Source organism: Lethenteron reissneri, unplaced genomic scaffold, assembly GCF_015708825.2.
Source record: "Lethenteron reissneri isolate LAM-NWPU_2019-01 unplaced genomic scaffold, ASM1570882v1 scaffold_1937, whole genome shotgun sequence".
Taxonomy (NCBI): domain Eukaryota; kingdom Metazoa; phylum Chordata; class Hyperoartia; order Petromyzontiformes; family Petromyzontidae; genus Lethenteron; species Lethenteron reissneri.
In genome coordinates, this window is record NW_026891704.1 from 22,305 (window position 1) to 49,232 (window position 26,928).

At 54.8% G+C, this 26,928-nt stretch overlaps 2 protein-coding genes across 8 annotated transcripts in view; one reads left to right on the forward strand and one right to left on the reverse strand.

The window, feature by feature from the left end:
- Positions 1-3,435: 3,435 nt before the first annotated feature.
- LOC133339629 (signal peptidase complex subunit 3-like) lies at positions 3,436-15,611 on the reverse strand. 2 transcript variants are annotated; one of them, XM_061547776.1, is made up of 6 exons: positions 15,424-15,611; positions 12,938-13,090; positions 7,220-7,294; positions 6,553-6,628; positions 6,077-6,192; positions 3,436-4,550 (listed from the first exon to the last, which is right to left on the reverse strand). In XM_061547776.1, the coding sequence occupies exons 2-6, from the start codon at positions 13,087-13,089 to the stop codon at positions 4,418-4,420; spliced, it is 552 nt and encodes a 183-aa protein (XP_061403760.1). In that variant the 5' UTR covers position 13,090; positions 15,424-15,611; the 3' UTR covers positions 3,436-4,417. The 2 variants fall into 2 exon arrangements, with proteins under 2 accessions (XP_061403760.1, XP_061403761.1); XM_061547777.1 differs by having other exon boundaries at positions 15,420-15,611.
- Positions 15,612-16,594: 983 nt separating this feature from the next.
- The window catches only part of LOC133339623 (trichohyalin-like), a 42,890-nt gene continuing 32,556 nt past the window's right edge, over positions 16,595-26,928 (forward strand). For 4 of the 6 annotated variants that reach the window (XR_009754755.1, XM_061547754.1, XM_061547757.1 and 1 more), the window contains exons 1-3: positions 17,369-17,611; positions 18,147-18,271; positions 24,979-25,152. Coding sequence is in view for 5 of the 6 variants with exons in the window: in XM_061547754.1 (XP_061403738.1) it covers positions 17,392-17,611; positions 18,147-18,271; positions 24,979-25,152 (519 nt within the window). In the remaining variant the exon portion in view is untranslated. The other 2 variants (XM_061547755.1, XM_061547756.1) reach the window with 2 other exon arrangements.

A 26,928-nucleotide genomic window follows, 5' to 3' on the forward strand; every position in this document is an offset into this window, starting at 1 on the left:
CCCCCCCCATCACCCCCCCATCACTCCCCCTCACCCCATAGACCCCCCCCCCATCACCCCCCCTCACCCCTCCCCCCTCACCCCATAGAACCTCCCCTCACCCCCCCCATCACCCCCCCATCACTCCCCCTCACCCCATAGAACCTCCCCTCACCCCCACCTCACCCCCACCTCTCACCTCCCTCACCCATAGAACCCCACTCCCTTCACCCCCCTCACCTCATCTAACCCCACCCCCCCTACCCCCATACCCTCCTCACCTCACCCTCTTCACCCCTCACCCTTCACCTCCTCACCCCTCACCCCTTCACCCCTCACCCCTTCACCCCTCACCCTTCACCTCCTCACCCCTCACCCCTGAACTCCTCACCCCTCACCTCCTCACCCCTCACCCTTCACCTCTTCACCTCTCACCCCTCACCCCTCACCCCCTCACCTCTTCACCTATCACCCTTCACCCCTCACCCCCTCACCCCTCAACTCCTCACCCCTCACCTCCTCACCTCTCACCCCTCAACTCCTCACCCCTCACCCCTCACCCCCTCACCTCTTCACCTCTCACCCCTCACCTCTCACCCCTCAACTCCTCACCCCTCACCCCTCACCTCTCACCCCTCACCTCCTCACCCCTCACCCCTCACCTCCTCACCCCTGAACTCCTCACCCCTCACCCCCTCACCCCTCACCCCTCACCCTTCACCCCTCACCCCTCACCACCCCTCTCTGGAGCCGAGTTCGTTGCGGTCGGAAACGCGGGGGGAGAGGGGCGGGGCGAGGGGCGGGTTGGGGTGTATAACGCTGTGTGTGTGTGTGCATTGGACGTATCGTGGTAACCTTAAAATGAAATCGTAACGTCTCATCACATTGTACTGGACTCACGGAAATTATGTCCGTCGTCTGCACACTTGAACGATGTTAGAATGTTGATGGCAATTTTGTCGTATCGCTATCAACATCGTAAGATTGAAATATCGTCGGACCGTCGTAACTCGAGGACTACCATCGTAACTCGGTGTCTATCGTCGTAACTCGGTGACTATCGTCGTAACTCGGGGACTATCGCCGTAACTCGAGGACCACCGTCGTAGCTCGAGGACTGCAGCCGTAACTCGGGGATTAATATCGTAACTCGGGGACTACCATCGTGACTCCAGGGCTTACCATTGTTACTAGGGGACTAACATCGTAACTCGAGGACTGGCAGCGTTACTCGGGGACAACCATCGTAACTCGGGGACTACGTCGTAACTCGGGGACCACCGTTGTAACTCGGTGACTAGCATCGTGACTCGGGGACTACTATCGTTACTCGGGGACTACCATCGTAACTTGGGGACTACCGTCGTAACTCGAGGACCACCATCGTAACTCGGGGACTATAACCGTGACTCGGGGACCGCCATCGTAACTCGGGGACTATCGTCGTAACTCGGGGACTGCAGTCGTAACTCGGGGACTACCGTCGTAACTTGGGGACTACCGACGTAACTCGGGTGTTAGTGTCGTAACTCGGGGACTACCGACGTAACTCGGGGACTGTCATCGTTACTCGAGAACTTCAACCGTAACTCAGGGACTACCGTCGTTACTCGGGGACTACAACTGTAACTCGGGGACTACCGTCGTAACTCGGGGACTGCCATCGTAACTTGGGGACTACCGACGTAACTCGGGTGTTAGCGTCGCAACTCGGGGACTAACATCGTAACTCGGGGATTGTCGTAACTTGTGGACTATCGTCGTAACTCGGGGATTAGCGTTGTAACTCGGGGACTACCGTCGCAACTCGAGGACTGCCATCGTTCCTCGGGAACTTCGACCGTAACTCGGGGACTACCATCGTAACTCGGGGCTACAACTGTAACTCGGGGACTACCGTCGTTACTCGGGGACAACAAACGTAACTCGGGGACAAACATCATAACTCGGGGACTACAGGCGTAAGTCGGGGGGCTGGCATCGGAACTCGGGGATTAAAACCGTAACTCGGGGGACAGTCATCGTAACTCGGGGACTATTGGCGTAACTCGGGGACTGTCTGTATAGGCTGGTGGCTGTACAGGCTGACATCTGAGGACGGCTGCTTGCGTTGTGGCCGAAACGTCGTGAGAATTGTATTTTATTATGTTTTATTTTTTATTATTTTATTATTTCCCTTCTACGCGACTTTACCGAAAGAACAAAGAAGATGAATCCCTGCAGTCACGAAAGCTTTAAATCCGAAAAAAAAAGATGATGTTGATGATGTAGATGATGATGTTGATGATGTTGTTGATGATGTAGATGATGATGTTGATGTTGATGATGATGTTGATGATGTGAATGACGATGTCTTCCCGACAGACCTGTTCTTAACCTGAGGACGGCTGCTTGCGTTGTGGCCGAAACGTCGTGAGAATTATTTTATTGTTTTATTTTTATTATTTTAATATTTCCCTTCTACGTAGTGACTTTACCGAAAGCACCAAGAATAAGCTCAACATACACACAAACACACACGTTTGTCAGTTGTCACTTTACCGATTTCATAGCCATTGATGAGGCTCTCTTATTCCATCGCGTTCCCACCTCGTTAGATCCATTCCCGTAACACGACGACACACACACACACAGAGTACTTGTCACAGCTCTCAAAACTTTCCTTACGGAGGAAATGTATTTTTATTTCAACACTTGTTGACGTGTGCGTGTGCGCGCTTTTGATTTCTCCCCGGACGCAGCAGTTTTTTCGTTGTTCCACGTTTCTATTCGCTTACTTATTCTAAAAAAATGGAACTCAACACATCCGCCGATAACACCACAACCGCCAGTTCGTGCGGCATTCAAATACAATGGACGGCCCAGTGTCTGGTTTACTACGATGACGACGCCACTGCAGATCGATTTTTTAAAAATCCTTTATATTAAGTTTGCTCGCTTGCTTGCTTGCGCGCTTACGACCGTGCAAATCTTTCGGTCGTTTTTTATTTAAATCCTTTATATTAAGTTCACTTGCTTGCTTGCTTGCGCGCTTACGACCGTGCAAATCTGGGTGGTGGTGGCGTATTTAACGACACATATTAACGCGATCTCACCAACCAAAAACCTCTCTCGTGGATAATATTGGGTTTTGAAAGCCTGCTGTGTGTGATGCCAAGCGTAGTTTAGTTTTAGATCGCTGGCTATTGCTAGAAACGTTGCCTCGTGAATAGATATTTAATTTGAAGTCCGCGTGCACAGCACAGCGCTACTGACGGAAGAGTTGAGTTCTTTTTTTTGAAAAATGTGCTTCATGCACTGCTGCCAACGTCACTATCACCCAATAATCTGTGTTCGTGTTATTTCTGTTGGTCTCTGTGTGTCTGTGGCTCTCCGTGTGGTGAGTCTGTGGGTCTCTGTGCGAGTCTGTGGGTCTCTGTGTGTCTGTGGGTCTCTGTGAGTCTGTGGCTTTCTGTGTGGTGAGTCTGTGGGTCTCTGTGTGAGTCTGCGGGTCTCTGTGTGTCTGTGGGTCTCTGTGTGAGTTTGCGGGCCTCTGTGTGAGTCTGTGGGTCTCTGTGTGAGTCTGTGGGTCTCTGTGTGGTGAGTCTGCAGGTATCTGTGTGGTGAGTCTGTGGGTCTCTGTGTGGTGAGTCTGCGGGTCTCTGTGTGGTGAGTCTGCGGGTCTCTGTGTGGTGAGTCTGTGGGTCTCTGTGTGGTGAGTCTGCGGGTCTCTGTGGTGAGTCTGTGGGTCTCTGTGTGGTGAGTCTGTGGCTCTCCGTGTGGTGAGTCTGTGGGTCTCTGTGTAAGTCTGTGGGTCTCTGTGTGAGTCTGCGGGTCTCTGTGAGTCTGTGGCTCTCCGTGTGGTGAGTCTGTGGGTCTCTGTGTGAGTCTGTGGGTCTCTGTGTGAGTCTGTGGGTCTCTGTGTGGGTCTCTGTGTGAGTCTGCGGGTCTCCGTGTGGTGAGTCTGTGGCTCTCCGTGTAGCGAGTCTGTGGGTCTCTGTGTGAGTCTGTGGGTCTCTGTGTGAGTCTGTGGGTCTCTGTGTGAGTCTGTGGGTCTCTGTGTGAGTCTGTGGGTCTCTGTGTGAGTCTGTGGGTCTCTGTGTGAGTCTGCGGGTCTCTGTGTGAGTCTGCGGGTCTCTGTCTGTGGCTCTCCGTGTGGTGAGTCTGTGGGTCTCTGTGTGATGAGTCTATAGGTTTCCATGCGAGTCTGCGGGTCTCTGTGTGAGTCTGCGGGTCTCCGTGTGGTGAGTCTGTGGGTCTCTGTGTGATGAGTCTATAGGTTTCCATGCGAGTCTGCGGGTCTCTGTGTGAGTCTGCGGGTCTCCGTGTGGTGAGTCTGTGGGTCTCTGTGTGGTGAGTCTGTGGGTCTCTGTGTGATGAGTCTGTGGGTCTCTGTGTGATGAGTCTGTGGGTCTTTGTGTGTGGCGAGTGGTGGTGAGCGTGGTGAGTATCTTGTGGCTCAGTAGGTCTTGGTGGTCTCGTAGCTGTCTGGGAATCGCACCGACGAGGCCCCAGTGCCCGACAGCAGCGGCAGAACCCCGGCGTTGGGGATCACGTTCCACGAGAGGGACAGAGACACCTTGGGGTTACCCCTAGAGACACGCACACAGAGAGACACACTGGGGTTACCCCTAGAGAGACACACACACACACACAGAGACACACAGAGACACACAGAGACACACACACAGAGACACCTTGGGGTTACCCCGAGAGAGACACAGACACACCTTGGGGTTACCCCTAGAGAGACACACACACAGAGACACCCTGGGGTTACCCCTAGAGAGACACACACACACACTGGGGTTACCTCTAGAGAGACACACACACACTGGGGTTACCCCTAGAGACACACACACACACACACTGGGGTTACCCCTACACACACACAGACACCTTGTGGTTACCCCTAGAGAGACACAGACAGAGACAGAGACACCTTGGGGTTACCCCTACACACACACACACACACAGAGACACACACACACAGAGACACCTTGGGGTTACCCCTACAGAGACACACACACACAGAGACACACAGAGACACACACACAGAGACACCTTGGGGTTACCCCTAGAGACAGAGAGACACCCTGGGGTTACCCCTAGATGCACAGAGACACACTGGGGTTACCCCTACACACACACAGACAGACACACACAGAGACACCCTGGGGTTACCCCTAGACACACACACACACTGGGGTTACCCCTAGAGAGACACACACAGAGACACACAGACACCCTGGGGTTACCCCTACACACAGAGAGACACACACACACACAGAGACACCTTGGGGTTACCCCTAGAGAGACACACACAGAGAGAGACACACACACACACACAGAGACACCTTGGGGTTACCCCTACACACACAGACACACACACACACAGAGACACACACAGAGACACAGAGAGACACACAGAGACACACAGAGACACACAGAGAAAGACAGACACACAGAGAGACACACAGATACACACAGAGACACAGAGAGACACAGAGAGACACAGAGAGACAGACACAGAGACACCTTGGGGTTACCCCTAGAGAGACACACACAGAGAGAGACACACACACACACACAGAGACACCTTGGGGTTACCCCTACACACACAGACACACACACACACACAGAGACACACACAGAGACACAGAGAGACACACAGAGACACACAGAGACACACAGAGAAAGACAGACACACAGAGAGACACACAGATACACACAGAGACACAGAGAGACACAGAGAGACACAGAGAGACAGACACAGAGACACCTTGGGGTTACCCCTAGAGAGAGGCACACAGTTACAGAGGGTGACGTGGTGAGGAGGTGGTTAATGACGCGGTAAGGACGAAGTGATGAGGAGGGTGGTGAGCAGGTGGTGAGGAGGTGGTGGTGAGATGGTGAGCAGGTGGTGGTGGTGAGGAGAGTGGTGAACAGGTGGTGGTGAGGAGAGTGGTGGTAAGGTGGTGGTGGTGAGGTGGTGGTGGTGGTGAGGTGGTGGTGAGGTGGTGGTGGTGGTGAGGAGGGTGGTGAGGTGGTGGTGAGGAGGGTGGTGAGAAGGTGGTGGTGGTGAGGAGGAGGAGGAGGAGGAGGAGGTAGTTCTCACCGCAGGCCGTTGCCGTCGTCAAAGAAGAAGTACTTGGAGCGCAGGCTGTGGTAGTGCAGCGAGGCATTCTCACCCCGCAGCACGATGCGGTCCCACAGCACCACCTGGTTCACTGCCTACACACACATACACACATACACATACACCACGTACACACACACATACACCACGTACACACACACATACACACATAGACACACACACATAGACACACACATACACACATACACACACACATATACACACACACGTACACACACGCAGCACGATGCGGTCCCACAGCACCACCTGGTTCACTGCCTACACACACATACACACATACATAGACACACGTACACACACATACACCACGTACACACACACACACACATAAACACATCACGTACACACACGCAGCACCCACCTCCCGTGCCCACTCACGTTGACCGCCTGCTGAAGTCTACGCTAAAGGACCCCCCCCCCCCGTGCCCACTCACGTTGGCCGCCGTGGTGTACTCGGCCGTCACGTACAGGAACAGCTGCTTCACGTTCCAGTTGAAGAGCGGCTGCAGCTGTGGGAGCGAGCGGTGGGTCAAGGAGCGAGCGGCGGGTCAAGGAGCGAGCGAAGACGACGATCCCGGCCGGGATCCCCTCCCCGGTGAACGCCGCACACACACACGCACGCACATACACACACGCACGCATATACACACGCACACACACACACACACGCACACACACACACATACACACACGCACGCACATACACACACACACGCACGCACATACACACACGCACGCATATACACACGCACACACACACACACACGCACACACACACACATACACACACGCACACACACGCACACACACACGCACGCACATACACACACACACGCACGCATATACACACGCACGCACATATACACACGCACACACACACACGCGCACACACACACGCACGCACACACACACGCACACACACACACACGCACACACCACTTCTCGTCCTTTTGAGCTACGACATTAACTCTTTTCGCAGCCCCTCAACCGCCGACGGTCACCACGAGGTCGTCAGTGAGTGTACGGCGGGCGGGCTGGGCGGGCTGGGTGGGGCGGGCTGGGCGGGCTGGGCGGGCTGGGCGGGCGAGCGGGACAAGGATATCGGCCTTCAGGTCGAAGGTGACGAAGCCGAGGTCGCTCTTGTCCCGCGGCCCCGTGAAGTCCTCCACGTTCTTCCTGCGCGCCGCACACGCGAAGGTCGAAGGTCAAGACAAAGATCCCCGACCCTCCCATCACCCCCCCCCCCTTCCCCACCCCGCCACCGCTGACACGCAGGCAGCCAATGGGATGTGACACCTCGTATTCGTAGGTTTTTTCGGTAAAGTCACGTAGGTCCGCACCTAGTCTACATGTAGTGGTAGTATTGACGTGCGCCGGCAGTGATGGATCACGGGGCGCGGGGTTGGGCACGCAGTGTGGGCGTGGCATGGACGCGCGCGCCGGTGGTGAGGCGCGCTCACACAAGCTGGGAAGAGAGGATCGTAGCGAGTGCGCAGTGATTGGTCAGATAAGTGGGTACTCTCAGCGACGTCCGCAGGAGGGGTATAAAGGGGGACGCGCGAGAGCACTCGTGGTCAGTGTTAACCAGTTGAAGACCGAAGACGGGGTGGAGGAGATAGGGGCCCTGTGTGGCTCGGAGCCGAGACTGGGGGGACCGTAGTCCGACGCCCGTGTGGGTCGGGACGGTGGTACCCAGAGCCGAGACGGGCACCCCGGCTGGGTGTGTCCCGGACGGCTACGGGTGTTAGTCACCCGTGTAGCTGAGTGGGTGTTAGTCGCCCGTGTAGCTGAGTGGGTGTTAGTCACCCGTGTAGCTGAGTGGGTGTTAGTCACCCGAGTAGCTGAGTGGGTGTGGGTCACCCGTGTAGCTGAGTGGGTGTGGGTCACCCGTGTAGCTAAGTGGGTGTTGGTCACCCGTGTAACGAAGTCGTAGCTGAGTGGGTGTCCGTCACCCGTGTAGCTAAGTGGGTGTTGGTCACCCGTGTAACGAAGTAGAGTGTTAGTCATCCGTGTAACTACAAGTTGGTGAAAATAAAGAGTGTGCTACCCGTGAAGTCGTCTCCTGCCGAGTTACTACTTTACATACACAACAAAGGCTCATTTCCTGGCAGCGATTTCAGCCGCATCACCTCTACATAACAAAAGGCTCAGTCCCTTTTACACCTTTACATCAGCCTCACCTAGTCTACACAACAAAGGCTCATTCCTAACAGCGTGCTTCAGCCGCACCGAACCTCACAATAATAATATTCAGGGCCTACCTTGGCTCCCCCCACCCTCAACCAGTATATATACAAGGACTGTTTCTTGGAATTTCTCTTTACTTGATACAGCAATCGTGCTGTGACGGTTCCACCTGAAGACGGAAGCTTGTGTTGCCTCCGAAACGTCGTGATTTTTATTAATTTTAATTTTTTACCTACGTGACTTTACCGAAAAAAAACCTAAGAATATAAATCCTTGCAGTCACGAAAGCTTCAAATCCAGAATGTTACACCTCCTCCGCCCAGGCATGCGAGGAGGTTGTGGGTTCAATCCCAGAACCTGACGACGTCGATGCATTGCTGTCTGTAGATTTGGAGTTTGCGTGTTCTGCGCGAGTGAGTCTGTGTCTCTGTCTGGGTCTCTCTGTATTAGGCAAGGCTGCGTTGGCTGGGTCATGTAGCCCGCATGCCCAGCCACCGCATGCCTAAACAGCTTTTGTTCGGCCGGATCGAGGCGGCTAAACGGGCGCGGCACGGGCTAGAGAAGAGATGGAGTGATGTGGTACAGGAGGACGTGGAGCTGAGTGGACTTGCCGATGACTGGTACCAGCGGTGTCAAGATCGGCCTCTGTGGCGGAGGCTCGTGAAGGACGCTACTGGGCAGTTGGAGGCAGTCGCCCTCCAGCAACAACGGAGGGCGGAGGAGAGACGCTCACAACAACGAGCGGAGCGCCGGGTGGCTAAAGCACAGCAAGTTGGCACAGTAGGGGGCACAGGTGGTGCATCAACCAGTCATCTCGGTCATCTCAGTCAGTCGACCCGTGGCACCTGGGTCTGCCCCGTGACCTCCTGCCAGCGTCCGTTCGACACTTCACGTGGCCTCAAGGTGCACATGGCCTGGCACAAGCGTCGTGGTGACGTCAGCGCCACTTAGTGGCGAATGGCGGTTGTTGTTGTTGTGTGTGTCACTGTGTGGGTCTCTCTGTATTATCTCAACTGGTCGTGGGCCTCCCCCAGGTCGACTCGGCCTCAAATGTGGAGCTGGTACGGTGTGTAAACATCGCCACTAGTGAGACAAAGATGGCCGGGCGTGGTGCTGGCCACCCACCCCCTCGTGTGCCGTGCCGGCCTTCATAGGTGCAGCTACTCGCTAACAGCACTTGCCCCAACAGTCTGTTAAGGCTACACGGGGGATCTTTGTCTCTCTAAGTGTCTCTGTGTGGTACACAGGAGGTTGGGGGGACTGTGTGTTTGACTGTCTCTAGAGCGGTGACGCTGCCTACCCAAGGCTATCCAAGTAACATCACAACATATGGCTCCGTTCACACGCACAGCTCACACGCACAGCTCACACAAAGATCCCCCGTGTAGCCTCTACAGACTGTAGGGGCAAGTGCTGTTAGCGCGCAGCACGGCACAAGGCCGACCTCGCCTCCCCAGTGGCGACGCTGACTACACACAGCGTCAGGTACTCATTTGAGGCTGAGGCGACCTCGGGGAGGCCCACGACTGGTTCAGGATGATCGTCCCTGGTGTTGGCCGTGAGTGGGAATGGAACTTGGGTCTCCGGATTCATAGCGGAGCGCGCTAACCGCTACACATGCAGCTCAACAACAACAACAACCGCCATTCGCCACTAAGTGGCGGTGACGTCACGACGACGCTTGTGCCAGGCCAGGTGCACTCTGAGACCACGTGAAGTGTCGAAGGCTTGCTGACAGGTCACAAGGCAGACCCTGCAGGTGCCATGCATTGACTGACCGAGATGACTGGCTGATGCACCACCTGTGCCCCCTACTGTGCCAACTTGCTGTGCTGTAGCCACCCGGCGCTCCGCTCGTTCTTGTGAGCGTCACTCCTCCGCCCTCCGTTGTTGTTGGAGGACGCTTGTGCCAGGCCAGGCACATGCAGCTCACTCACTCACACACCAACAACAGCTGTTTGCCATCTCTGCTGTAGCAGACGGATGGAGCATGAAGTTGTGGTTATTGCAAACATGATGCCTTGTATAAAGGTGTCAGTTTTGTACCAGTTTAAAGGGTAAAAACCTACTACTATAGTTGTGATGATGTCACATAGCGCAACCCGCACACAAAGGCCACCCTACCTCAGCAGCTCACTCGGGAGATCATCTGCGTGGCGCTTTTCCTGGTTTCAGACTCTGAATCGCCTTCCGTACTTCCTCAACAAATGGCACCTCAGCCAGCCACTCACAGGAGGCGACTGCTACTTCCAACATTTGAGGCACCGCAACCTTAGCAGGGTCATCCTCACTTTGCCCTCCCCCCAAGACCACACAGAAATGCTCAGCACATCTGCAAACCATCTTCTTGGTTCTTTCGGTAAAGTGACGTAGAAGGGAAATAATAAAAATAAAACATAATAAAATAATTCTCACGTTTCGGCCACAACGCAAGCAGCCATCCTCAGGTGAAGAACAGGTCTGTCTTCTCGACAGACCTGTTCTTCGAAAGAACCAAGAAGATGAATCCCTGCAGTTACGAAAGCTTTAAATCGAAATCTGCAAACCAGTTCATTGAGATTGGATAACGGAACACCATTCTTTCCCCCAAGTTACTTTTTTGATGGGATTCGAGAGATTTCTGATCGCATGCTACCGAGAAAGACTATCTTCTCAGCAACCCGCGGCCACCACTCATCATCATTGCTGCACCGCATGGTTCTCCGAACCTCTCAGCGAAAGCTGCGGCAAGCCTCTTCATCATTCACCGACATGGGATGTTGTAAATCGTGGGAGTGGCAGCGATTACAGCTGCATGAACCACAATCCTGAACCTCAGCCATGAAATTCTCGCTTGCAACTTTCTTCAGCTAGCTGAGACCAAGCATCTTACCGATGACAAGCCGATGGTCAGTGGACAGATAATCTCAATGAGTAGGTCCTTAGTGTCAAGGTCATGGGCCCGCATCCGCTGTTCCATCACTATATAGTGTTGTTGTTGGTGGTGTTGATGGTGTTGGTGGTGGTGTTGGTGGTGTTGGTGGTGATGTTGGTGTTGATGATGATGGTGTTGGTGGTGGTGGTGTTGGTGGTGGTGTTGGTGGTGGTGGTGTTGGTGGTGATGTTGGTGTTGATGATGATGGTGTTGGTGGTGGTGTTGGTGGTGGTGTTGGTGGTGGTGTTGGTGGTGGTGTTGGTGGTGGTGTTGGTGGTGTTGGTGGTGGTGGTGGTGTTGGTGGTGATGTTGGTGTTGATGATGATGGTGTTGGTGGTGGTGTTGGTGGTGGTGTTGGTGGCGGTGTTGGTGGTGGTGTTGGTGGTGATGTTGGTGTTGGTGGTGGTGTTGGTGGTGGTGTTGGTGGTGGTGTTGGTGGTGGTGTTGGTGGTGGTGTTGGTGGTGATGTTGGTGTTGGTGGTGGTGTTGGTGGTGGTGTTGGTGGTGGTGTTGGTGGTGGTGTTGGTGGTGGTGTTGGTGGTGTTGGTGGTGGTGGTGGTGTTGGTGGTGATGTTGGTGTTGATGATGATGGTGTTGGTGGTGGTGTTGGTGGTGGTGTTGGTGGTGGTGATGATGATGCTGATGGTGGTGTTGGTGGTGTTGATGGTGTTGGTGGTGGTGATGATGATGCTGATGGTGGTGGTGTTGTTGTTGTTGTGGTGGTGGTGTTGATGGTGATGGTGTTGGTGGTGGTGTTGGTGGTGGTGGTGTTGGTGGTGTGGTGGTGTTGGTGGTGATGTTGGTGTTGATGATGATGGTGTTGGTGGTGGTGTTGGTGGTGGTGTTGGTGGTGGTGTTGGTGTGGTTGGTGGTGTTGGTGGTGTGTTGGTGTGTGTGTGGTGGTGGTGTGGTGGTGGTGTTGGTGGTGGTGTTGGTGGTGGTGTGGTGGTGGTGGTGGTGTTGGTGGTGGTGGTGGTGGTGTGGTGGTGTGGTGGTGGCGGTGTTGGTGTTGGTGGTGGTGTTGGTGGTGGTGGTGGTGTTGGTGGTGGTGTTGGTGGTGATGTTGGTGTTGGTGGTGGTGTTGGTGGTGGTGATGATGATGCTGATGTTGGTGTTGATGATGATGGTGTTGGTGGTGGTGTTGGTGGCGGTGTTGGTGTTGGTGGTGGTGTTGGTGGTGGTGGTGGTGTTGGTGGTGGTGTTGGTGGTGATGTTGGTGTTGGTGGTGGTGTTGGTGTTGGTGGTGGTGTTGGTGGCGGTGTTGGTGGTGGTGATGATGATGCTGATGTTGGTGTTGATGATGATGGTGTTGGTGGTGGTGTTGGTGGTGGTGTTGGTGGTGTTGGTGGTGGTGGTGGTGTTGGTGGTGATGTTGGTGTTGATGATGATGGTGTTGGTGGTGGTGTTGTGGTGGTGGTGTTGGTGGTGATGTTGGTGTTGATGATGATGGTGTTGGTGGTGGTGTTGGTGGTGGTGTTGGTGGTGGTGGTGTTGGTGGTGTTGGTGGTGGTGATGATGATGCTGATGGTGGTGTTGGTGGTGTTGATGGTGTTGGTGGTGGTGATGATGATGCTGATGGTGGTGGTGTTGTTGTTGTTGGTGGTGGTGGTGTTGATGGTGTTGGTGGTGGTGATGATGATGCTGATGGTGGTGGTGTTGTTGTTGTTGGTGGTGGTGGTGTTGATGGTGATGGTGTTGGTGGTGTTGGTGGTACTCACACGAGAACGGACGTGATGGCGATGCCGAGCGGCTGGGGCAGCGGCTGCTGCTGGCGGTAGGCGGTGCTGGCGAAGCAGAGCAGCGTCACGCTCGCCATGACGGTGAGCGTGAACGCAAAGAGCGCGTTCAGGCGGGACAACAGGGTGTTCATCCTGACACACACAGAGACACAGAGAGACACACACACACAGAGTGAGACACACACACACAGAGTGAGACACACACAGCGTCACGCTCGCCATGACGGTGAGCGTGAACGCAAAGAGCGCGTTCAGCCGTGATAGCAGCGTGTTCATCCTGACTGACACACAGAGACACACACAGAAACACACACACACACAGAAACACACACACACACACAGAGAGACACACACACAGAGAGACACACACACACACAGACACACACAGAGAGACACACACACACACAGACACACACACAGAGACACACAGACACACACACACACAGAGACACGCACACAGAGACACACACACACAGAGACACAGAGACACACACACACAGAGACACAGAGACACACACAGAGACACACGCACAGAGACAAAGCTCCCCCGTATAGCCTTAACAGACTGTAGGGGCAAGTGCTGTTAGCGAGCACCTATGAAGACCGGCACGGTACACAAGGGGGTGGGTGGCTAGCACCACGCCCGGCCGCCTTTGTCTCCCCAGTGGCGATGTTTACATACCACACCAGGTACTCATTTCAGGCTAAGTCGACCTAGGGGAAGCCCAGGACCGGTTCAGATCATCACCACTGGTGTTGGCCGTGAGCGGGAATCGAACCCGGGTCGCCAGGTTTATAGCGCAGTGCGCTAACCGCTGCACCACCGCTCCCCACACACACACTCAGTGACACACACAGACACACTCAGTGACACACACACACACACAGACACACAAAGATACACACACAGAGAGACACACACACACAGAGACACACACACACACAAAGATACACACACAGAAACACACACACACACACAGACACACAAAGATACACACACAGAGAGACACACACACACAGAGACACACACACACACACACAAAGATACACACACAGAGAGAGACACACACACACAGACACACAAAGATACACACACAGAGAGACACACACACACAGAGACACACACACACACACAAAGATACACACACAGAGAGAGACACACACACACACACAAAGATACACACACAGAGAGAGACACACACACACACACAGACACACAAAGATACACACACAGAGAGACACACACACACAGAGACACACACACACACACAAAGATACACACACAGAGAGAGACACACACACACACACAGACACACAAAGATACACACACAGAGAGAGACACGGTGAGCGTGAACACAGCGTTCAGTCGGGACAGCAGCAGTGTTCATCCTGATAGAGACAATGGTGGTGGTGGTGATGGTGGTGGTGATGGTGGTGGTGATGATGGTGGTGGTGGTGGTGATGGTGGTGGTGATGGTGGTGGTGATGGTGGTGGTGGTGGTGATGGTGGTGGTGGTGATGGTGGTGGTGGTGATGGTGGTGGTGATGATGATGGTGGTGGTGGTGGTGATGGTGGTGGTGATGGTGGTGGTGATGGTGGTGGTGATGATGGTGGTGGTGGTGATGGTGGTGGTGATGATGGTGGTGGTGATGGTGGTGGTGATGATGATGGTGGTGGTGGTGATGGTGGTGGTGATGGGTGGTGGTGATGGTGGTGGTGATGGTGGTGGTGATGATGATGGTGGTGGTGGTGGTGATGGTGGTGGTGATGGTGGTGGTGATGATGATGGTGGTGGTGGTGGTGATGGTGGTGGTGATGGTGGCGATAGTGGTGGTGATGGTGGTGGTGATGGTGGTGGTGGTAGGGTGATGGTGGTGATGGTGATAATGGTGGTGCTGGTGATGGTGGTGGTGCTGGTGATGGTGGTGGTGATGATGATGATGATGGTGGTGATGATGGTGGTGATGATGGTGGTGATGATGATGGTGATGGTGGTGATGATGGTGATGATGATGATGGTGGTGATGATGATGGTGATGATGATGGTGGTGGTGATGGTGGTGATGGTGGTGATGATGGTGGTGGTGATGGTGGTGATGGTGGTGATGGTGGTGATGATGGTGATGATGGTGATGATGATGATGGTGGTGATGATGATGGTGATGATGATGGTGGTGATGGTGGTGATGATGGTGATGATGATGATGGTGGTGGTGGTGATGGTGATGATGATGGTGGTGATGATGATGGTGGTGGTGATGGTGGTGGTGATGGTGGTGGTGATGGTGTGATGATGATGGTGGTGATGGTGGTGATGGTGATGATGGTGAAGATGATGATGGTGGTGAAGATGATGATGGTGGTGATGATGGTGGTGGTGATGATGGTGGTGGTGATGATGGTGGCGATAGTGATGGTGGTGATGATGGTTGATGCTGAATGGTCTTTTGCGAGTCTCACTCACCCTGCGGTGCTCTGTCTGTCTGTGTGTGTCTCTGTGTGTCTCTGCCTGTCTGTCTGCCTGTCTCTCTGCCTGTGTCTGTCTGTGTCTCTCGGCCCGTGCAGTTGAGTGGAGGACAGACCCCGATGTCAGAGCAGAGAGGAATCCCTGCAGATTCCACGCGCCTGTGGATCGAATCGTCGCGAGTGGGAAAATCGCATTTCGAATCGACTCGCGATTCCACAGCTATGGAGATTTTAACGGAATCGGTGAGTCGCGATTCTCTGCGTCGCGATTCTCTGAGTTTACGGTGGCGATTCCATTGACTTCCTCTGCCCCCCCCACCACCCCCCCCAGTAACTTCCGGCCCCTCCCTCCTCTCCTCCCCAGCAACTTCCGGCCCCTCCCTCCTCTCCCCCCCCAGTAACTTCCGGCCCCCTCCCTCCTCTCCTCCCCTGTAACTTCCGGCCCCTCCCTCCTCTCCTCCCCCCCAGTAACTTCCGGCCCCTCCCTCCTCTCCCCCCCAGTAACTTCCGGCCCCCTCTCTCCTCTCCCCCCCAGTAACTTCCGGCCCCCTCCCTCCTCTCTTCCCCAGTAACTTCCGGCCCCTCCCTCCTCCCCCCCCCCCCAGTAACTTCCGGCCCCTCCCTCCTCTCCCCCCCCAGTAACTTCCGGCCCCCTCCCTCCTCTCCTCCCCTGTAACTTCCGGCCCCTCCCTCCTCTCCCCCCCCCAGTAACTTCCGGCCCCTCCCTCCTCTCCCCCCCAGTAACTTCCGGCCCCCTCTCTCCTCTCCCCCCAGTAACTTCCGGCCCCCTCCCTCCTCTCTTCCACAGTAACTTCCGGCCCCTCCCTCCTCTCCCCCCCCCCAGTAACTTCCGGCCCCTCCCTCCTCTCCCCCCCCAGTAACTTCCGGCCCCCTCCCTCCTCTCCTCCCCTGTAACTTCCGGCCCCTCCCTCCTCTCCCCCCCCAGTAACTTCCGGCCCCTCCCTCCTCTCCCCCCCAGTAACTTCCGGCCCCCTCCCTCCTCTCTTCCCCAGTAACTTCCGGCCCCTCCCTCCTCTCCCCCCCCCAGTAACTTCCGGCCCCTCCCTCCTCTCCCCCCCCAGTAACTTCCGGCCCCCTCTCTCCCCCCCCCAGTAACTTCCGGCCCCTCCCTCCTCCCCTCACCGGAAGTCGAGTTGAACTCGGGCGATACCAACTGCGCAGGAGGGTTGACACTCACTCGGCTTAAAAAACCCACACTCAGTCGTAATAGAACCACGCAAAACACCATCAAACATTCCGTATTGTTTTATTAGGTCGTTTGACGGTTTAACACCCAAAAAAAACTGGACGAAAATTCTTATTAAAGTAAAAAAAAATTAACACGGAAAGTTCAAAGTTGGTATCGCCCGGTGACGTTTTCGCGCCGATTCACTCCGCCGTGCGCGGTGAGTCTTGTGTCCCTCCGCGCCTGTGTCCCTCCGCGCCGCCGCTACCGCCGCTGCTGCTGTAGTCCCCGCCTCGCCCGCCTCGTCTCGCCGCCTCTCCCGCTTGGGAGCTCTTTCCCCTCGTGTCGAGGTGACGCTACGACATTGCTTGCTCTGCCGATGACTTCTGACGACTTGTGAGGGACTCGTCGTTGGCTCGTGACGGACTTTGTTTTGCGTTGGGGGCAGGAGAGGCCCCAACCGTCGCCGTTTGAATTTAAGGAGCCAATCAGCGCGCGGGGAGGGGGGGGGGCTTCGCCATGGAGACGGCGCGAGGCCGAGAGAGGGGGGGGGCGTCAGTGTCTCCATAGAGACGGCGGGGTGGGGGTGTGGGGGCGTTGCCATGGAGACGGCGGGGTGGGGGAATGGGTGCATCGCCATGGAGACGGTGGGGTTCAGGGGAGTGGGTGCGTCGCCTTGGTGACGGCGGGGGTGGGGGTATGGATGCGTTACCATGGAGATGTCGGGGGAGTGGGTGCGTCGCCATGGAGACGGCGGGGTAGGGGTGTGGGTGCGTCGCCATGGAGACGGCGGGGTGGGGGTGTGGGTGCGTCGCCATGGAGACGGCGGGGTGGGGGTGTTCCCGCGATGGTTGCCGCGCTGTGGCCGAGCGAGTGGAGAACTTGAACTCGTGTCGCCTGCCACAGGCACATCGCCCGAAACGTCGCTTCAGTCGTACACAGGCGCACGCACAACCACCACCAGAGTTGTTGACGGAGGTGTTTGTTGTTGTAGAAATCGGTAGGTTGTGTTCGTGTGTGAGTGTCTCAAGGTCGGCTCAGCCATAAATGAGTAGCTGGCGTGGAGTGTCTGTGTGGATGTGTTCGTGTGTGTCACTGTGGGGGGTGAGTGAGTTAGGGGAGCGGTGGTGCAGTGGTTAGCACGATATCTGCGTGTCTATCTCTCTGTGTGTGTGCATCTCTGTGTGTCTATCTCTCTGTGTGTGTGTGTGTATCTCTGTGTGTGTATCTCTCTGTGTGTATCTCTCTCTGTGTGTCGCAGTATCTCTGTGTGTGCATCATCTCTGTGTGTGTGTCGCAGTATCTGTGTGTGTGTATCTCTGTGTGTCTCATCTCCGTGTCTATCTCTCTGTGTGTATCTCTGTGTGTGTGTATCTCTGTGTGTGCATCATCTCTGTGTGTCGCAGTATCTCTGTGTGTGTATCTCTGTGTGTGTGTATCTCTGTGTGTGTGTATCTCTGTGTGTGTGTATATCTCTGTGTGTATCTCTGTGTGTGTGTATCTCTGTGTGTGCATCATCTCTGTGTGTGTCGCAGTATCTCTGAGGATGGAGACGCCGCGTGGTGTGCGAGGCTCCTCGCGGGAACTCGAGTCCCAGGCGGAGCTGCGAGAGCGACTCTACTCGGCATTCAAGAGCCGAGGCCTCCTCACTGCACTAAAGGTGACACACACAGACACACACAGACACACACACAGACACACACACAGACACACACAGACACACACACACAGACACACACACAGACACACACACAGACACACACACACAGACACACACAGACACACAGACACACACACAGACACACACACAGACACACACACAGACACACACAGACACACACACACAGACACACACAGACACACACACAGACACACACACAGACACACACACAGACACACACACACAGACACACACACACAGACACACAGACACACACACACAGACACACACACACAGACACACACAGACACACACAGACACACACACAAACACACACAGCCTTCAAGAGCCGAGGCCTCCTCACTACGCTAAAGGTGACTCACACAGACACACACAGACACACACAGACACACAGAGACACACACAGACTCACACAGACACACATAAACACACAAACACACTGACACGCACAGACACGCACGGACACACATAGACACACTGATGCACACACGCACAGACACACATAGATACACAGACACACGAGACGCACTGATACACGCACAGACACACACAGACACACTGATACACGTGTAGAGGTGATACGCGCTGGGATTAAGGATCGTATGCACAGTGCGTGATGATTGGCTGTGTAGGTGGTGACGCGCGCTGACGGTGGAGGATCAGGGGTCAGCGCGGGGTCGTGGGTTACGGGGTACCGATTGGCTGTGGGCGGTGACGCGCTGAGAGAGAGTGCGTCGTGATTGGGTCATTAAGGAACGACGCTCACGTCGACGCCGCATCAGCTCCGTCCCTCGTGAGCAGGGGCTATAAAAGGGGATGCACACAGGCGTAAGGGGGGGTGTAACCAGCGAAGAAGGAAGACGGGGATGAAGACCTAGAGCCCTGCGGTACCTAGCCCCGCTGTCCTAAGGGGACCGGGACTCTGTGTAACCCAGAGGCGAGTGTAGTGGGTGTAGCCATAGGTCTACACGAGCCGAATGTACTATGTGTAGCCAGGGCATAGGGCTTACACGAGTCGAGTGTATTGTGTAGCCAGAGGCATAGGGCTTACACGAGTCGAGTGTATTGTGTAGCCAGAGGCATAGGGCTTACACGAGTCGAGTATATTGTGGGTAGCCAGAGGCATAGGGTCTACACGAGTCAAGTGTATCGGGTGTAGCCAGAGGCCTAGAGCTTACACGAGATTAGTGGAGTGTGTCGGAGGAAGAAGAGAGACCACACGTTGTATTGTGATACCTAAAGGATTTAATAAAAGTGTGTTACCCGTCAAGAAGTTCCTGCCGTCAATTCCCATACTTCAACTGGCGTCAGAAGTGAAACGGTCCTCCAAGCATGGATACAAGGAGGAACCGTCGGACCCACGGGATTGACCACGAGGACAACCTCGACGACGCGGGCCAGCGGGCATCAGGGGGTGAGGAAGAGGAGCTGCCCACGGGGCAGGATCCACCGACGGCGCCGGTCGAGCGACGGGGGACTGACACCGTGCTTCGCGAGGCACACTCCCGTCTGGCGGAGCTGCTGCTCACCGCCGCGTCCATCTTGGCGGAGATCAGCTCGTCGGGAGGAGCGGGGACGGCGGCCGACGTGCTACAGGGTCGCCCTGCAGATTCCCGCCAAAACGATTTGGCGATTCCCGCCATTTCATCCGCTCCAACTTTTGGCGGGAACGGCCATCACCACGTGGCAGCGGTTCTCCATGCGCGGCCGCTGACGTCACCAACGCGCGCGGCGGACCGCCATCACACACCCGCCACTGGGGCCGCCATCTTACACACCGACGGGGGGGCAGAGAGGAAGCACGAGGAGGAGGACGACTTTATCTTTCAGCAGCGCCTTCCCACGATGTCAGCATTCAAGGCGGAAGGCGGGGATTGGAGCCAATTTCAGCGCAGATTTTTGGCGCATCAAGAGATGTCCGCCTGGTCCGACGCTACGGCACTGCGGGCACTGCCTGCCATGCTGGACGACAACGCGCTCGCGGCCTTCACGTCCGCACGCAGGTCGGACCGCTCCACGCTCAAGGATGCGCTGGCTCTCATGGCCAAAGTCTACGGTCCTCCCTCGGCGTGCCGCCATCATTTCTACGCAAGACGGAAGGCGGACACGGAGACCGTGCTCGCCTACCGCACGGCGTTGCTCGCTCTCGCTGACGCCGCGTTCCCTCGTATGGACGAGGAGGGCCAAGATGCGATGGTTTTGGAGCAGCTGCTCAAGTTGGCGCAGGACCTGGGGGTCCCCATCAACACGGCCGACGACACCGATATTTCTTCATTACGGGTCGCCACGAGCATGCAAGCGCACGAGGTCCTTCAACGAAAGCAGGGGGTCGTCTGCAACGCTGCCGTGGCCTCAACTCCGGGTCCGGTTGACACCGTGCCCCAAGTCGTCAGCCCACGAGAGGACGCGTTCATCGCGGGACGAGCGGGGGACTGGAGGTCGGGGGGTCGTTCGCCTCTGCGAGCGGCCCGCAAGCTGGAGCAACCGAGATCTCCGACTACTGTCATCACCTGCTATAACTGCGGCCTTCGTGGCCACGTGGCCTCCGGTTGCCGCGCCCCACGTCAGCGCGCCATGGGACCTCGGCTGGACGACGACCAAGGCCCCAAGTCATCACTGCAAACCCCGGTGTCTCGGAACTGACTGCTGCCGACCACCGGCGGCCGGATCTTCACGGCGGGGCCGGTCCTTCCAGGCCCGACCCGTGCCGTCTAGAGCTGCCGGAGACACCGGACGGTCGCCAACGTCCCGTTCCATACGACGGACCGGCCAGACGGACTCGCGCTAGGTCGCGCTACTTTGTGTAACCTACCACGTGCGGAGTCGAGGCAGCCGGAGCGCCTCGGCACTGCGTGGGTCACGGTGACACTTGGCGCGTTCGTTTTACGGTGTTCGCTTTTATTGTGTTGTTCGTCGGGCTGTATATTGCTTCATATTTAAGGTTGTGTTATGTTGTTGTTGTTGTGTTACGGGGCACACTGGGATGTGGAGTTCTTTATTACTGCGTTGCGTTATGTTGTGTTGTAGGTTAACAGCCGGGCCGGCTGCAAGCTATGTGGGAGGGGGTGATGTAGAGGTGATACGCGCTGGGATTAAGGATCGTATGCACAGTGCGTGATGATTGGCTGTGTAGGTGGTGACGCGCGCTGACGGTGGAGGATCAGGGGTCAGCGCGGGGTCGTGGGTTACGGGGTACCGATTGGCTGTGGGCGGTGACGCGCTGAGAGAGAGTGCGTCGTGATTGGGTCATTAAGGAACGACGCTCACGTCGACGCCGCATCAGCTCCGTCCCTCGTGAGCAGGGGCTATAAAAGGGGATGCACACAGGCGTAAGGGGGGGTGTAACCAGCGAAGAAGGAAGACGGGGATGAAGACCTAGAGCCCTGCGGTACCTAGCCCCGCTGTCCTAAGGGGACCGGGACTCTGTGTAACCCAGAGGCGAGTGTAGTGGGTGTAGCCATAGGTCTACACGAGCCGAATGTACTATGTGTAGCCAGGGCATAGGGCTTACACGAGTCGAGTGTATTGTGTAGCCAGAGGCATAGGGCTTACACGAGTCGAGTGTATTGTGTAGCCAGAGGCATAGGGCTTACACGAGTCGAGTATATTGTGGGTAGCCAGAGGCATAGGGTCTACACGAGTCAAGTGTATCGGGTGTAGCCAGAGGCCTAGAGCTTACACGAGATTAGTGGAGTGTGTCGGAGGAAGAAGAGAGACCACACGTTGTATTGTGATACCTAAAGGATTTAATAAAAGTGTGTTACCCGTCAAGAAGTTCCTGCCGTCAATTCCCATACTTCACACGCACAGACATACACAGACACACTGATACACACATGCACAGACACACTGATGCACACACACAGACAAACATAGACACACATAGACACACTGATACGCACACGCACAGACACACATAGATACACAGACACACGAGACACACTGATACACGCACAGACACACACAGACACACACGTAGATACACACTCACACAGACAGATGCACATGTAGATATACACACAGACACATATATACAGAGTGACAGACACAAAGACTTACACACACAGACTCACACACACATAGATACACATAGACACAGACTCAATGTAACTCCGCACACTCACAGAGACAAAGGCTCCCGGGTAGCCTTGACAGGCTGTAGGGGCAAGTGCTATGTGTGTTTGTGTCTTTACGCGATCAATGTATATTTTGCACGTGGTTTCAACAGACGTCTCACTCTGAATCAGTTGGTATCTTTCTATCGGCTATGTAATGCTGTGTGGAAGCTACCTGGTCTGTCGCTCCACACAAAGCTCCTGGTCTTCTTGGCCACATTCATGCCCTCCCTTTGCTGTGCTTGTGAAACGTGGACCCCTCTAATGGAACATCTGCGTGGGTTAGAAGCATTCAAGCTGGCCCTGCCTACGATCCATCCTGGGTTTAACCAAGAGGCTGGATTGTGTGAGGAGCTCACAAATCGTTGAAAGATCTGGACACAGTCCCATCGGTGAACTCCTCCGGCAGACAATGCTGCCTTGGCTGGGTCACGTAGCCCGCATGCCCAGCTACCGCATGCCTTAACAGCTTTTTATTCGGCCGGATCGAGGGGGTGAAATGGGCGTGCCACAGGCTTGAGAAGAGATGGAGTTGATGAGGTATGGGAGGCTTTGGAGCGGAGTGGACTTGCTGATGACTGGTACCAGCGGTGTCAAGATCGGCCTCTATGGAGGAAGCTCGTGAAGGACGCTACTGGGCAGTTGGAGGCAGTCGCCCTCCAGCAACAATGGAGGGCGGAGGAGCGACGCTCACAACAACGAGCGGAGCGCCGGGTGGCTAAAGCACAGCAAGTTGGCACAGTAGGGGGCACAGGTGGTGCATCAGCCAGTCATCTCAGTCAGTCGACCCGTGGCACCTGCTGGGTCTGTCCCGTGATCTCTTGCCAGTGAGTGTTCGACACTTCACGTGGCCTCAAGGTGCACATGGCCTGGCACAAGCGTCGTGGTGACATCACCGTCACTGAGTGGCGAATGGCGGTTGTTGGTATTGGTGTGTGATGTGAGACAGATCCATGTGCGGGCCGCATCGTGTCTACTTGTCTACGTGTCTGTGTGTGTACGTGTCTGTGTGTCTACGTGTCTGTGTGTCTATGTGTCTGTGTGTGTACGTGTCTGTGTGTCTATGTGTCTGTGTGTCTGTGCGTCTGTGCGTCTACATGTCTGTGTGTCTACGTGTCTGTGTGTCTGTGTGTCTACGTGTCTGTGTGTCTACGTGTCTGTGTGTGTACGTGTCTGTGTGTCTACGTGTCTGTGTGTCTATGTGTCTGTGTGTCTACGTGTCTGTGTGTCTGTGTGTCTACGTGTCTGTGTGTCTACGTGTCTGTGTGTGTACGTGTCTGTGTGTCTACGTGTCTGTGTGTCTACGTGTCTGTGTGTCTACGTGTGTCTGTGTGTCTGTGTGTGTACGTGTCTGTGTGTCTACGTGTCTGTGTGTCTACGTGTCTGTGTGTCTACGTGTCTATGTGTCTACGTGTCTGTCTACGTGTCTGTGTGTCTACGTGTCTGTGTGTGTACGTGTCTACGTGTCTGTGTGTCTGTGTGTCTACGTGTCTGTGTGTCTACGTGTCTACGTGTCTGTGTGTCTACGTGTCTGTGTGTCTGTGTATCTATGTGTCTGTGTGTGTACGTGTCTGTGTGTCTGTGTATCTACGTGTCTGTGTGTCTGTGTGTCTGTGTGTCTACGTGTCTGTGTGTCTACCTGTCTGTGTGTTTACGTGTCTGTGTGTCTACGTGTCTGTGTATCTACGTGTCTGTGTGTGTACGTGTCTGTGTGTCTACGTGTCTGTGTGTCTACGTGTCTGTGTGGTTACGTGTCTGTGTGTCTACGTGTCTGTGTATCTACGTGTCTGTGTGTCTACGTGTCTGTGTATCTACGTGTCTGTGTGTGTACGTGTCTGTGTGTCTACGTGTCTGTGTGTCTGTGTATCTACGTGTCTGTGTGTCTACGTGTCTGTGTGTCTACGTGTCTGTGTGTGTACGTGTCTGTGTGTCTACGTGTTTGTGTGTCTACGTGTCTGTGTGTCTGTGTATCTACGTGTCTGTGTGTCTACGTGTCTGTGTGTCTACGTGTCTGTGTGTGTACGTGTCTGTGTGTCTACGTGTCTGTGTGTCTACGTGTCTGTGTGTCTACGTGTCTGTGTGTCTACGTGTCTACATGTCTATGTGTCTGTGTGTCTACGTGTCTGTGTGTCTGTGTATCTACGTGTCTGTGTGTCTGTGTGTGTACGTGTCTGTGTGTCTGTGTGTCTACGTGTCTGTGTATCTATGTGTCTGTGTGTCTACGTGTCTGTGTGTCTGTGTATCTATGTGTCTGTGTGTCTACGTGTCTGTGTATCTATGTGTCTGTGTGTCTACGTGTCTGTGTGTGTACGTGTCTACGTGTCTGTGTGTGTACGTGTCTGTGTGTGTACGTGTCTGTGTGTCTACGTGTCTGTGTGTCTGTGTATCTACGTGTCTGTGTGTGTGTGTGTACGTGTCTGTGTGTGTACGTGTCTGTGTGTCTACGTGTCTGTGTGTCTGTGTATCTACGTGTCTGTGTGTGTGTGTGTACGTGTCTGTGTGTGTACGTGTCTGTGTGTCTACGTGTCTGTGTGTCTGTGTGTCTACGTGTCTGCGTGTGGTGTGATACAGACCCACGTACGGGACCGCGTGGTCCGTGAGCTGCGCTGTCCAGGCGAGTGGAAGGCTCCTCCGGGCCTGGTGGAGAGTGTGGCTCTCAGCCTCGTGGCTCAGCACCTGGGAGCCACAGCCTGCGACTACTCGCTGTGCCTCCTGTACCCAGAGAGCGGCCTGCAGCCCCACGCGGTTACTCACTCATTCAGCTACTCACTCACTCAGCTACTCACTCAGCTACTCACTCAGCTACTCACTCAGCTACTCACTCACTCAGCTACTCACTCACTCAGCTACTCACTCACTCAGCTACTCACTCACTCAGCTACTCACTCAGCTACTCACTCACTCAGCCACTCACTCACTCAGCTACTCACTCACTCAGCTACTCACTCACTCAGCTACTCACTCACTCAGCTACTCACTCACTCAGCTACTCACTCAGCTACTCACTCACTCAGCTACTCACTCACTCAGCTACTCACTCACTCAGCTACTCACTCACTCAGCTACTCACTCAGCTACTCCTCACCCAGCTACTCACCTCACTCAGCTACTCACTCACTCAGCTACTCACTCACTCAGCTACTCACTCAGCTACTCACTCACTCAGCTACTCACTCACTCAGCTACTCACTCACTCAGCTACTCACTCAGCTACTCACTCAGCTACTCACTCACTCAGCTACTCACTCACTCAGCTACTCACTCAGCTACTCACTCACTCAGCTACTCACTCACTCAGCTACTGACTCACTCAGCTACTCACTCACTCAGCTACTCACTCACTCAGCTACTCACTCACTCAGCTACTCACTCACTCAGCTACTCACTCAGCCACTCAGTTACTCACTCAGCTACTCACTCAGCTACTCACTCACTCAGCCACTCAGCTACTCACTCAGCTACTCACTCACTCAGTACTCACTCACTCAGCTACTCACTCACTCAGCTACTCACTCAGCTACTCACTCACTCAGCTACTCACTCACTCAGCTACTCACTCAGCCACTCAGCTACTCACTCAGCTACTCACTCACTCAGCCACTCAGCTACTCACTCACTCAGTACTCACTCACTCAGCTACTCACTCAGCTACTCACTCACTCAGCTACTCACTCAGCTACTCACTCACTCAGCTACTCACTCACTCACTCAGCTACTCACTCACTCAGCTACTCAGCTACTCACTCACTCAGCTACTCACTCACTCAGCTACTCACTCAGCTACTCACTCACTCACTCAGCTACTCACTCACTCAGCTACTCACTCATTCAGCTACTCACTCACTCAGCTACTCAGCTACTCACTCAGCTACTCACTCACTCAGCTACTCACTCACTCAGCTACTCACTCACTCAGCTACTCACTCACTCAGCCACTCAGCTACTCACTCAGCTACTCACTCACTCAGTACTCACTCACTCAGCTACTCACTCACTCAGCTACTCACTCAGCTACTCACTCACTCAGCTACTCACTCACTCAGCTACTCACTCACTCAGCTACTCACTCAGCCACTCAGCTACTCACTCAGCTACTCACTCACTCAGCCACTCAGCTACTCACTCAGCTACTCACTCACTCAGTACTCACTCACTCAGCTACTCACTCAGCTACTCACTCACTCAGCTACTCACTCAGCTACTCACTCACTCAGCTACTCACTCACTCACTCAGCTACTCACTCACTCAGCTACTCACTCAGCTACTCACTCACTCAGCTACTCACTCACTCAGCTACTCACTCAGCTACTCACTCACTCACTCAGCTACTCACTCACTCAGCTACTCACTCACTCAGCTACTCACTCACTCAGCTACTCAGCTACTCACTCAGCTACTCACTCACTCAGTACTCACTCACTCAGCTACTCACTCACTCAGCTACTCACTCACTCAGTACTCACTCACTCACTCAGCTACTCACTCACTCAGCTACTCACTCAGCTACTCACTCACTCACT